The 12578-nt window shown below is 36.8% G+C and overlaps 1 protein-coding gene across 10 annotated transcripts in view; it reads right to left on the reverse strand.

The window, feature by feature from the left end:
* Nucleotides 1-12578, reverse strand: part of CTNND2 (catenin delta 2) — a 644756-nt gene that overhangs the window by 387746 nt on the left and 244432 nt on the right. For all 10 annotated transcript variants that reach the window (XM_083825789.1, XM_083825793.1, XM_083825790.1 and 7 more), the window contains one exon: nucleotides 6505-6617. In XM_083825789.1, the coding sequence (XP_083681915.1) occupies nucleotides 6505-6617 (113 nt within the window). The remainder of the gene's footprint in view (nucleotides 1-6504; nucleotides 6618-12578) is intronic.

Consider the following 12578-nt stretch of genomic DNA (forward strand, 5'->3'; position numbering starts at 1 on the left):
AAAGTCACCAAAGATTTCTGTGATAGGTGAGTAGATTGTTGGAGACTAACAACACATCCTGAAACACCAGTTGGTAAATGGGAGAGCTTCAGAGAGACGCATGCAAAGACCTCTGCTATTGTGGCAGTATACATTTTAGTTTTCTTGGAAAAACAGTTATGTCATAAGAAATTTGAATGTTACTAGATCTCATTTTGCAACTGTTTTTTATAAGCATATGCTCTTTACAGTTTTGGTAATGTGCTTTATACAACTAGCGTTTTCCTGTCACTGTCATTTCTTTTATTTTACTGTGGGAAGTTTTGAAGGTATCAGTAAGAATAATGGTAACCAAAGGGAAAAAAAACAGGTATGTTTTCACCTTGGCGTATGAGAAAACAAAATATTGTATCTCAAATAAATATTCTAGTTAGCAGGTTTTTTTTTTTTATTTCATTACTCAGATTTATATTTCACTTGTCTATATTTCTGGCAAGGTCCCTATAAAGACATACAACCATGAAATTTAGCACTTCCAGAATCTAGTACTTGCTGAGACAACCTTCAGAAAAAGTGAAGTATTAGTAAGACCTAAATCACTAAGTCACTTCATACCCAAACTATTGATGCCACCCATCTGTCCTGTCTAACTAGAACCACTTCTCACCAGGCAGGATCAATCTGAGGTATGGAGCTATACCACCACAGTATTGCACAGTGACTCCAGTGCTGCATAGCTATAAGCAGTTGCATTGAGGTATTAAAAATTACCTTGCATTACTTTCTGTATCCTGATATCTATGATAAAATAAAAAAAGGTTATATCGTAAGTTTATAATGACTAAAATTGAGCCACCTGGAGCTTCACAGTACAGCTGGATACACAGCTCCTTGTGGGCCAAGTGTTAGATGTGCAAGAAAAGTGCAGAAAGGAAGAAGAAAGAAAAAGAAAAAAGCAGCCAGAAATAACAGGCTTTTAGCATGTTCCTAAAAACATGGTTTCTAGGGCACAATCTTAAGACACACAGGAAGACTTCATAAAATTCAAGTTCCAAGGAGGTAAAACTGAGAACACTTTTCCTGGTGTCTCCACTATGAAGTGCACTATAAATACCTCTTTGCTATGTGCATGTGCAGTTGTTTTAAGATTTTAGATCAAGATATGGCAGTAAACAACACTGAAAGCTGGTTTAGCCGGACTACCATTGCAAATATAGATAGCTGCTGCACATACTAGATTTAGATACCCGTGATACCACCTATGTAACAAATATTAACAAGAAAAAATCATTTTTGGTATTTTGAGTGAATTTTAAAGTGATTAAAAAAAATCTAACTTTATGGTATTAAAATATGCTGATTATAATTAGTCCAGTTTGATTATTCCCTGATAAGAAAAGGCATATGAATAATAAATCTAGATGCTACCAGATCCCAGAATCATGGAGTTGTAGGGGTTGGAAGGGACCTCCAGAGATCATCGGGTCCAACCCCCCTGCCAAAGCGGGTTCCCTAGAGCAGGTTGCCCAGGTAGGCGTCCAGACGGGCCTTAAATATCTCCAGAAAAGGAGACTCCACAACCTCCCTGGACAGCCTGTTCCAGTGCTCCTTCACCCTCACTGTGAAGAAGTTCTTTCGCATGTTGGTGCGGAACTTTCTGGGATCCATTTTGTGGCCATTGCCCCTTGTCCTGTCCCCACAAACCACTGAGAAGAGGTTGGCCAAATCCCTCTGTCTCCCACACCTCAGGTATTTATACACATTGATAAGATCCCCTCTCAGTCTTCTCTTCTCAAGGCCGAACAGACCCAGGTCTCTCAGCCTTTCCTCACAGGGGATATGCTCCAGGCCCCGTATCATCTTTTTGGCCCTCCGCTGGACTCTTTCCAGGAGATCCCTGTCTTGTTTGTACCGGGGAGCCCAGAACTGGACACAGTACTCCAGGTGAGGCCTGACCATGGCAGAGTAGAGGGGGCGGATCACCTCCCTTGACCTGCTGGCCATGCTCCTTTTAATGCACGCCAGGATCCCATTGGCCTTCCTGGCCACCAGGGCACACTGCTGGCTCATGGCCAACCTGTCGTCCACCAGGACCCCCAGGTCCTTCTCCTCAGAGCTCCTCTCCAGCAGGTCATCCCCCAGCCTGTACTGATACATGTGGTTGTTCCTTCCCAGGTGCAGGACTCTACACTTGCTCTTGTTAAACTTCATTTGGTTTCTTCCTGCCCATCTCTCCAGCCGGTCCAGGTCTCGCTGAATGGCAGCACAGCCTTCTGTGATGATGATGGTGACATCACTGAAGGATGTATGGTCACTTCTACTGGAGACTCAGAGGCAGGATTTCACTTTAAATGACAGAATTTAAAGTAAATGCAACTGATTTAAAGATGGTTTTAAAAATGTCTTTACCTATAGAGGCTTAATAATAAGAACTTTAAGTTTTGGTTTTAGTTTACGTTCTGCCTAAAAAGCATGCTTAAAACAAACACATCATTTCATTCAGAGATCAATTAATTTTATTTTTTTGAATAAACTACATTAAAATAAGAGGATCTTTATAACCCATATTCAAAAAAGTAAAATAGTTTCATTTATTCAGTAGTAATAATGAAAACCCTTGTTTCAAGAAAAGGATCCAGAGCAGGAGGATTTTTCTTACTTTCTTCCACAGTACTGCTGGGCATGTATAGTTTCAAAAACAATAGTCGTTTGTTAATTTTAAATCCTGCTTTGTCACGTTCGAGACACTTTCTGTTACTTATACAAACATGAAGGGCAAACTGCACTCACTGTTTTCACTGGAGTTTCCATTCACTCATTCCGCTCCACTAGAGGCGTAGTAATTCCTCCGCGACAGGAACAGTATTACTGTCTCCCATAGTTATGGGCCCACACTTATTTCATCAGTATATTTGAAACTGCTATAGGGCAAGTGGTACCCATCGTAAGTACAGTCCTTAGCGTTTTATTGCTGTTGTTGTGATTTTATATTAGCTGTAGGTCTCCACTGATACTTGCTGGTAAAGGTTATACATTTTTTTTCCACATGGGTGAAAAGTGCTCTAATGCAATTGGCTATTGACCTGTTGTGAAAATACCAGAAGAAGAAAAGATAATAAAAGTAAACCCCAACATGTATTTTAATTACGTGGTTGAAGCATGCTTTATTTTTCCAGAACTTTGGTGATAGTTTTGTCCCCAGGGTTTTTGTTTGCTTTTTTTTTTCCTCCTTTTTTCCTTAGAAGTGTAGCAGTATAAGGATGGAACTAGGCAGAATCGCACAAGTTGTACTCAGGGAGCGCAAACATAAGACTGGAGAATGAAGCTTCAAAAGCAGGACTTCCCATAACAAAATCCTAGGAAGGAGGAAGGGGGCTTCTTCCCTCTCTCTAATAAGACACTTCCACATTCAAACAGCTCTGTAATTGGAAAAGCAAAAGCTAAACACAGATAAACAGAGATCTAAATCTTGATAACTGTGCTATCGCTATAATACTGACTGCAATGGAAACCTTAAGTACACTCTATTTACATATATTAACAAGCGCTATGTAAGAAGACAGATAGAGATATTAAAATCCATACTGTTGCTTCAGAGGACAGAAGTTGTCCCATATACTAGGTTGAAAAAAGATTAAGGGAATCCCAAATTCTTTCAGAATTCATTTGTTAGCCGCAAATTTATTCTTTTGATCAGCCCAGTCCTCTTCCTTTTTCTCCTACGCAGAGATCAGTCTCAAAGGAAGACTGCCACTATGTTCAGATACAGAGATGAGGTCAATAAATAATCTTCCCAGTAAGAAACATTGTTTTGTGAGGATTTTTAATTTCTATCAAATTAATAAGAAAACACAATTATTTTTAACTTCAAAAATCTCCAGTTTCCCCTGTACACATACTGAAACCTCTTAAGAAAGTTCAAGACTTAATCTACATTTTTGGAACTATTCTCATCACTTGAACTTCTTAGCTTGAAAGGAATTGATTGAAGTAGGAAAGCGAATAAACTTTAAATGTTAATGTGAACATTAATTACAAAAAGTCATGGGACAGAATCAATCTCTGCTGAACCTGAATCTTTATTCTCAAAGGAATTATCAAGTTTTGCCAAACCCAGTAACTCACATCAATTTACTTTAATACTAAACACAAGCAGTATTTTAAAATTCTGATTATTTTCTTGAAAAAAAAACAAAAACTGTTAACTGCAGATTATCATTATAGCTACAGAAGTAACAGGATTAATTGGGAATCTACTAGGGAACTCTTAATGAATGATTCAAAAACTTGTAATATTGTCACTTCCAGTGCAGTAGCAAAGATGTTAACATTTAAATGATTTAACAACTTAATGAATGACATTTGTTTTTATGGTTATTCTGGGAAGTGTAGCCTGCTTCAGACTTCCTGGGTTTACTCTCTTGGCTGAATAAAAAAGACATAAAATTCTTCAAATTGTACTGTATCAGTAAAAGAGTAATTTTTTAAATGTTTACAACTTTCAATAAAATTAGCCACCTTGTTTTAAGGTATGTCTGTCTAAAAAGTATTTTGAAGCAAGTCTCTCTCTAACTCTACAGACTCCAGTCAGCTGGAAAGTCAGCATATCAGCCTGATTGATATTTAATTTCATTTAATATTTTTGTTTGTTCTACACCCTTCCATAATTTTTGAGTATTTTAAAACTAACAAAAAAAGGTCATGTAGTATGTAAGGGAAAAACGATGACCCAACAAAAACGATACTAGACTATTAGTAGTTTCCTTTTAAAATCACATGCCAAGTCTACGAACTCCTATTTAATTGTAAGTTTTTAATGTTATTTCAAGTAGTTGTTAAAATGCTAGAAATTTTAAACTCTCCTATGTAAAACATTTCGGGGGCAATTATTATTGTTCTTTTTTTAAACATGCAGTCTCCTAAATTATTCCAGGTACTGGTTTGTTCTACAGAGAGATTAGTAGTCAAACTATTAAATTTCTCAAACAACTGAAGAGTCTTAAGAAACAGATGAATGACCTCGACAACACTGATGACTAAAAAGTCTAACTTCACTGACAGGAAAGAAATTCACCAAAAAAACCATTTCCTTCCAAACAAGGAATTTCCCAGTCTCCATATCACCAACTGGAATAATCATAAGATAATAGCATTATTCAAACTTAGTTCGGGCAGCTTTTTTGAAATGCAGTCACACCATATGTAAAAATGAGATTACTGTGGGAATGCACCTAAAGTGCAAATATAGTACAGTACTACATTGCAAAATGTTACCTACTCTGTGTTTAAATAATTCAAAATACTACAGATTCTCTAACACTAATATAAGTGTACCTGGTAAGAAAAAACACATACATTAGAATAAAATTTTCTCTTAGGGAGTTAATTCTTGATTTATTGTTAAGAATTTTTGTACTTAAATGAACTTCATCTACAGCTTCTGTTGAATTACTGAAAGATTCTTCTGAATTTTGCCATGTTAATGGCACTGTTACATATAGCATTTTTGTTGCATCTGTTGCATTCTACTGAATAGTTATTTCCTAATTAACATGGAAAACAATTTATTTAACTGAAATGCAATCTGAGTTACTTAAACTGAGTTTATTCTTATAGTGACAGATTTTTTCCAATTCCAGATATTTTCATGTTTTTCTACTTGTATCACACAAAACTTAATACTAAGCTTGGCATATTATACTTCATCTTATGTATTCAAAAGATATCACACTTAATATTTCCACAAATTAAAAAGGGAGATATGTCCATACAGCATTTTTTCTGGTCTTTGAAACCCAAGTGCTATCATCTTTCATTTACTAACTTCATCTGAGAAAACAAACTACTGTGAAGAAGCTCAAGGCTACCAAATCTTTACTCAAACCAAACTGACCAAGAGATCAGCCTGCTTTTGTACAACTGCTTAAATAACACTGCCATCATCCAAACAATTTATCAGAATAATCTAATTTAAGAAAGCCAGTGTTTAAAAACATATTTTTAAAGTGATATTAATACATTTTGATGTCAAGTTGGCAGCTTTAAGTAACTAAATTACATATGCAGGTAAAAGGATCTCTCTAAAGCTTTTAATACTTTCAGTGATGAAGTTTTGATAAAACAGATTCACACACTTATCAATACATCTCTGCTCTCAGAAATCTCTGGCTGAAAATGATAGCTAGAAATAGGAATTCCACCAAACAGGTAACAGAAACAGGAGTTCTTCTATTAATCCACTCAGACTATAGCAAGTCGATGAATTCCAAATATGACTAGTATCTTGTTACTGGACAAAGCAGATAACAATTACATAAAATTCATCCTCTTCTTGAGCTTTTTTTTTTTTTTTAAAAAAAAAATGTGGATCAGAATGCAAAATTCCAAATGACTAAAATCTCATGCTCCCTGATGTATGTATATGTATTTTTTTACAAGATGATCAATGCTGTTTATTTTCAATGGTAATTCATAACAGCAGCAAAATTCATTACCAAACAAAGGAATTAGTAATTTATATATTACCTAATGCTGCTCATGCTTCCAGTTTCTGATCCAAGCTTACATCTCTCCAGTTGGCTAGCTACAATCTGACGTTCAGCTTCAAGTTCTCGAGTCAGTCTCTCAAATTGCAGTTCCTGAAAAAAAATAAATGAAACCGTTCATTTTAACTTATCTCGAGATTAATAAGGTATCTCAGTACATAACAATAATCGTGCAAAAAAAAATGCTAGTATAGTATCTTACAGGAAAACCTTTTTTGTTTTAACACATTCACAATTCAAGTTTTTGAGGTAACACCTACTCATTCCTTCATTCACTTTAATGATACGTGTCGTAGAATCAACAGTTTATCAGGAATGGAATTTACAAGCCATATTAAAGTCATTCACAGTCCACATAGATCTCTTACTAGCATAAAAATATGTCTTTGAAAAAGTGATCTAACTATATTGTCATAAGAAACAATTTCTATTACTTAAAAAAAAAAGATGTAAAATTCTGCAGATGATCATATGGCGATGAAAGCTTTTCTAAATGAAGAAGAAAATCAGTCATCATAGTACAGGCTACTGAAATAAACTATACTGAAGGTATATTGTTATGTACTGAACATGGTTTAATTTCAGCATTTAATGATGTGCAGAAGGGAAACCCAAAGTTTTGGACAAAAGCCGTATTTAAAATCCTGCCACTAATTGAATATATTTTCTTTTACTCTGTCGGGGAAGCCAGACTAGCCCCACCAGGCAAGGTTTATCCACAGACCTCATAATTATATTTCTAAAAAATTTACATTTTTATACACAAGAGACTATTTTCTTAAATAAATAAATAATCAAAACAAGAAAAAATAAGTAAAATCCTCACTATTCCCTACAAAGCTGTATTTCCCACATATGGTATCAGTACTTTTATCAAATACAAAATATAAACACTTTTAGGGAATTATGTTTATTTTAATTTTGCCAGACTTTGCTGCCCTTTCATTTTGGTCATAGTTACATAAAATCATGTTCATACGTAAAAGGAAGAAGTTCTCTGGCCTCTCTATGCATTTGTTGAGGGCTGAAGGAGATGCATTTTGTGAAACCACTTGTTAAACTATACTTGTGTCCACACAAATGCATTCATTCTCTCTTTCTCCCCCTTTTCTTTCAAAAGACACCTTCCTGTGCTGTAGAGGTATGGGAGAGGGTGCACGGGAAACGGTCTGGGCCCAGCTCTTAGACCCACTAAGTGCCTCTGAGGAACTTGGCATGTGGGAGAAAGGAAGAAATGGCAGGGGCAGAGGGAAGGATCCAAAAAGTCTTTGCCCTCTCTGCTACCTAAAATCTTTGACCAAGAACCCAGTAGCATATGGAGGCATAAAATTTGTAAGTCTCTGTCAGTAGGGAAACAGTAACTGAAATGGAAGAAGGAAAGGGCTGGTGGCTGTTCTGCCTTATTTAGCTGGGCCATCCCCCTTTGTTTCTATTGTTACCACCATGGAATTATTTCTCTCCTGCACTAAACGTAAGGGGGAACCACCACACAGATTATGTACAGCAAGGAAAAGCTGGTGTAGACTGAATGGCCACTAACTATTTGACAGAGCCTACTTAATTCTGCATTCATTACTCCAAGCAAGACTACCAAGGGTGCACCACCATCAAAAGAGTCAGACTGATGTAAAGAGCAACCAAGATGTAACACTCCTCGCTGAATGTTAATACTGCATCAGGAATCGTAGTTAATATTCTCTGCATGTGCTTTTGTTGTACTCCAAAATGTCTTTTTCTTTGTTGTTTATAGATAACACTATTATAAATCACCTAACAGAAATCACCTGGTTTGGATACGCCTACTTCACACAGAGCATTTGCTTGCTCACCTAATAAAATCACTTGTCTGAAAAGAGACTGTAGATCAACTTTCTAAGAGTTGTTATTCAAATCCTGGCCTTGTTTGAGTGAAATAATACACTTACTGCAGAAAGGATTGCAACAGAAATATTATTGAAGTTTTGAAGAACATAAAATCAAAGTGCTATAGAATTTGCTGCATGAGCTTGCTTATACCTAAGCACATAAGCACTAAGAATTTTTGATAGCATGAAATAAAACAAAACCAAACATAACACAGTTTACTTCCAAAACAAAAGCTTTAACAGCTGTTCTATTCCACAGCCTTTTTAAGTTACTTTATTCTATCACGGCAATGCTACCAATGCAGACTTTGAAGCTTAGCTTATGGCTTCAGCCATCCACCTTCATTTCCTGTCCCAGCTGAGGTAGGCCAGACACGTTCTTGTCCATGGCCTAAGAGAAGGCACTTTTTTTTTTTTCACCTGCATCATCTTTTTCTTTCCTGCTATCTGCATTGCATATCTTCTCATATATTTTATGTGCTTCATATTCCTTCAGTTAATCACTCCACTGACTACTTTCCAGACACTTCTGTATCTTCCCAAAACCTTTATGCCACAAGAAAAAAAAATGTTCTGAAGACAAATTATTCATGAATCTGTTCTTCAAAACACACCTTTCTGTATTTGATGACCATCGTTTATCTTTCTTTTTCACTCCTTTCACTTCTCTTCTGCATTCCCTCTCTCTCTCATTTCCTAGCATACTTCATGACTCATCCTCCACTAATCTCCTTCAGTCCCACTATACGAATTCCTATTCTAGCAAATTCCCTAAAATTACAGGTTTAGGCAGGCTTTTTCTCCAAACAATTAGTCCCTTATTGAGGGAATACTTCTCTTCTTGAGATGTATAAATCCATGTTTTCTGTTTTTACTGTCCATAATATTTAAGTCCTGCCCTGCAGAGATGAATGGAAAAGGACAGTTGTGTGTACAACCCTTCTTAAACAGGAAGCAGAGAGGTGCTGGATCACTTATGGAAAAAAATAACCTTGGGTTCCTAGAGCATGAAAGTGGCTGGAACAGGTAATCAGTAACTTCATTACTAGCTTGCTTCAATGGCTGCTATTTCTTACTTCATTGTCTCCTCTCAGGTGACATCAGAAGTTACCAAGGGAAGGAAGGAGATGAAGGTGGGGGGAATGAGGATGTGTGAGGGGGCAGATCCACACAACTATCCCCATCCCCCTATTTTCAACATTCAATATAACAAAAAATTGTGTTAGGTATTCCCTCATGTGATGTCCAACATGCAGGTCCACAGGGTTGCCTCAGGAGTGAAAGAAGAAAAGGACTCAAATAATAGTAGGGAGAATCTGCTATTCCTTTTTATCAAGAATCTGTCAGAAAAAAGAAATTAATAAGCTTCCTCCTCTTTGTATGAGAAGCAGTTAAGAGTGACTAATATTTGAATAAATCCATATGCTTAGATTTCAAGCAGCTGTCACAGTGCAAGAAGACAGAAACTAGAAACAGTGTTTGCTTACATTTCATAAAAATAACCACTGAACCTGACTCCATCATTTGTCTTACTTGTTCTGTTTACAATCATTTTCACCAGTTCATGCCGTGTTGTGTTATCATCACAACCTTCTATTATTTATCGGAATCAAGCTAATTTGAACATCAAATTTAAAAACAAATTCCTACCCGCTGATCATGCAAATCTGTTGTCAAGACAATCGCAGAATGAAGAACTGCGGGACCTACAATGCAACATCAACACTGATCTAAGTAATGCCACATCAAATGCAGCCTCATAAGACTGCAAAGGCCAATGATGCCAATGCAAAGTGCACATGCAAAGACAATGCAAAGCTGAAGTGACCAGTCTGACAGTCCTTAGCAACAGAGAAAGTGTGGGAGTGTGAAGCCAACAGAAAGATTAGACATCATCATGAGAGTAATCCAGAGAAATCACTCAAGAGAGCAGCCAAGGAAAAGGAGGAACTTCACGACAACTTCACCAAATTGTACTGAAGTGCTAAAAAGAGTACCTATCTGCCAGGGCATGAAACAATTTGTATTTAAAAGTTGTAGTTGTCCACTATCAACATTTTTTGGGGAAAAAAATATTATTTAGTCTATAGAGGGCAAGTGAGCAGGTTTCCTTTTTCAGTATGGGACTTCTATTCCATCTACTCTCTACAGCCACTAAAGCATCAAGCAGTAAATAAGACTTGAGACAAACCACTTGTCTAGCAGTGGTCTAGAAAAATGAACAGGACTGACTGAAAGTTTCTCATTTGTATCTGCTGAGTGGCTTGTACTGACTCATTTGCATGTCAGGAGCAGTAAAACAGCTCCAAAGAAATGTGGCTGATACCTAGAGCTGATCTCGCCTTACTCTGCCCTTTGCAATCTTAAAAGTAATCCTTCAATCCTCTCACAGACAGATGTGTATTGACGCTGAACAAAAGGCACAAAAAAATTAGCAGAGATGGTAAAAAAAACAGCTGAAAAAAATTAATTTAAACATAATTGAATCTAAATTTAGGCTGACCAGCCTTATGAATTTATTGAATTCCTAAGAATCTTGGTTTCATAACATTAAAAGAGAAAAAATGTCTCACTTTTGACAGTAAACATGCTACATAAAACCACATTGGTGCACTGACAGTCATTTAAATCTTCAAATACAGACAAATAACAATACTGAGGAAAGGTTGGGAATCCCAGGTGAGATGAATAGAGAAAGCTTGGTTACAGCTACACAAAAGAAATGCTCTTGTGGACTGAAGTCTCTTATAGAAATACCTTAGGAAACACAGAACTTCCTAAGGTACATAGGATGTGGAAATATACAACACTCTCTACTTTGTCTTAATATATTTAACAAGAAAAGTTGTACCTCAATGTCACAAGCACTCTGTGTATATTGCTATGCACATCCTATGGTATCATGCATACTTCCATACACTGCACATCTATAAACTCCCAATTAAGCCATTACTTAGCATTGTGGTGGCAACAAGCCCTTCCTAACATATCATACTGGAAACACATGAGAAGCTGTATGCAAGGTACCTACTTCCTGTGGAAAACAGCAAAATCTAGAAAAGTTTAACTTGTTGGAAGTCCTGGAACAGCATTCAGACATGAACGAGACCTGACAACCCACCCTACATCTAGAAGGAAAACAGAAAATCTTGATGGTTTCACGAAAGATTAAAAACATCACTGGCAATGCCCCTATCGATCTGACACTGAATGTTGTTCAGAAGCTTCAAAATTGGGCTTTAGAATGTACCATTCAGTCATTCTAGCTTCTCTACTTTCTCTGTTACTAGACTGTGTTTTCACTTGTACTGTTCTTATTCTTTTCCACTGAAGCATTTCATTCTTCTCCATTTAATAAAATTAGGGTGTGGGTAACTGCCCAGAACAAGGCAATTAGATGAACAGAGTGGTGGAAAATTCCAAAAACTCCGTAGTAAACACTTCGCAGGATCTTAACAGAGGCATAAAAAGTCAAAATTTAAAAAAAAAAAAAAAAAAAGTCTTGCTAATAGCTATGAATGTACCTGTATGAAACTTCAAGTTTCCAGGTGACATCAATTTGGAGGAAGCAATTCATACACTGAAGGGCAGGACTGCCATTCAGACAAACCTTGAGAAGCTGCAGAAATAGACCAACAGGAACATCATGAAGTTCAAGAAAGAAAAAATGGAAAGTCCTGAACATCATGAAATTCCGAAGAGAAAAATGAGAAGTCCTGCATGAAGGTTGGACTAATCCCATATAATCAGGACAGCATCTACACAAAAAGGATGTGGAAGTCTAGTGGACAAGAAGTTGCAAGTCAGCAATGCATTCCTGTGGTGATGATGGCCAACAATATACTTTGCTGTGCTACCAAGAGAACTGGCAGCAGGATAGGGAAGTAATTATCCCTCTCTGTTTGGTACTCATGAAGCTGCATCTTGAGTATAGTCCCTGGTTTGGGGCCAAAAGAACAAGAAACACAAGATTTTAAAGACAAAACTTCAGAGGGTCACAAAGACGGTTAGAGGATTGAACATATTAAACAAGGAGAAGCTGAATGATTTATTTATTTATTGATTTAGGCTGGGGAAGAAAAGGTCTCTGAGGATCTAACTACAGACTTTTACTACTTAATAGGGGACAATAGGGAAGACAGCACCAGACTCTAGTCAGAGGTACACAGCAAATGAATAGATAAAAGAC

This window comes from Anser anser (assembly GCF_964211835.1).
Source record: "Anser anser genome assembly, chromosome: 2".
In the NCBI taxonomy this organism is placed as follows: domain Eukaryota; kingdom Metazoa; phylum Chordata; class Aves; order Anseriformes; family Anatidae; genus Anser; species Anser anser.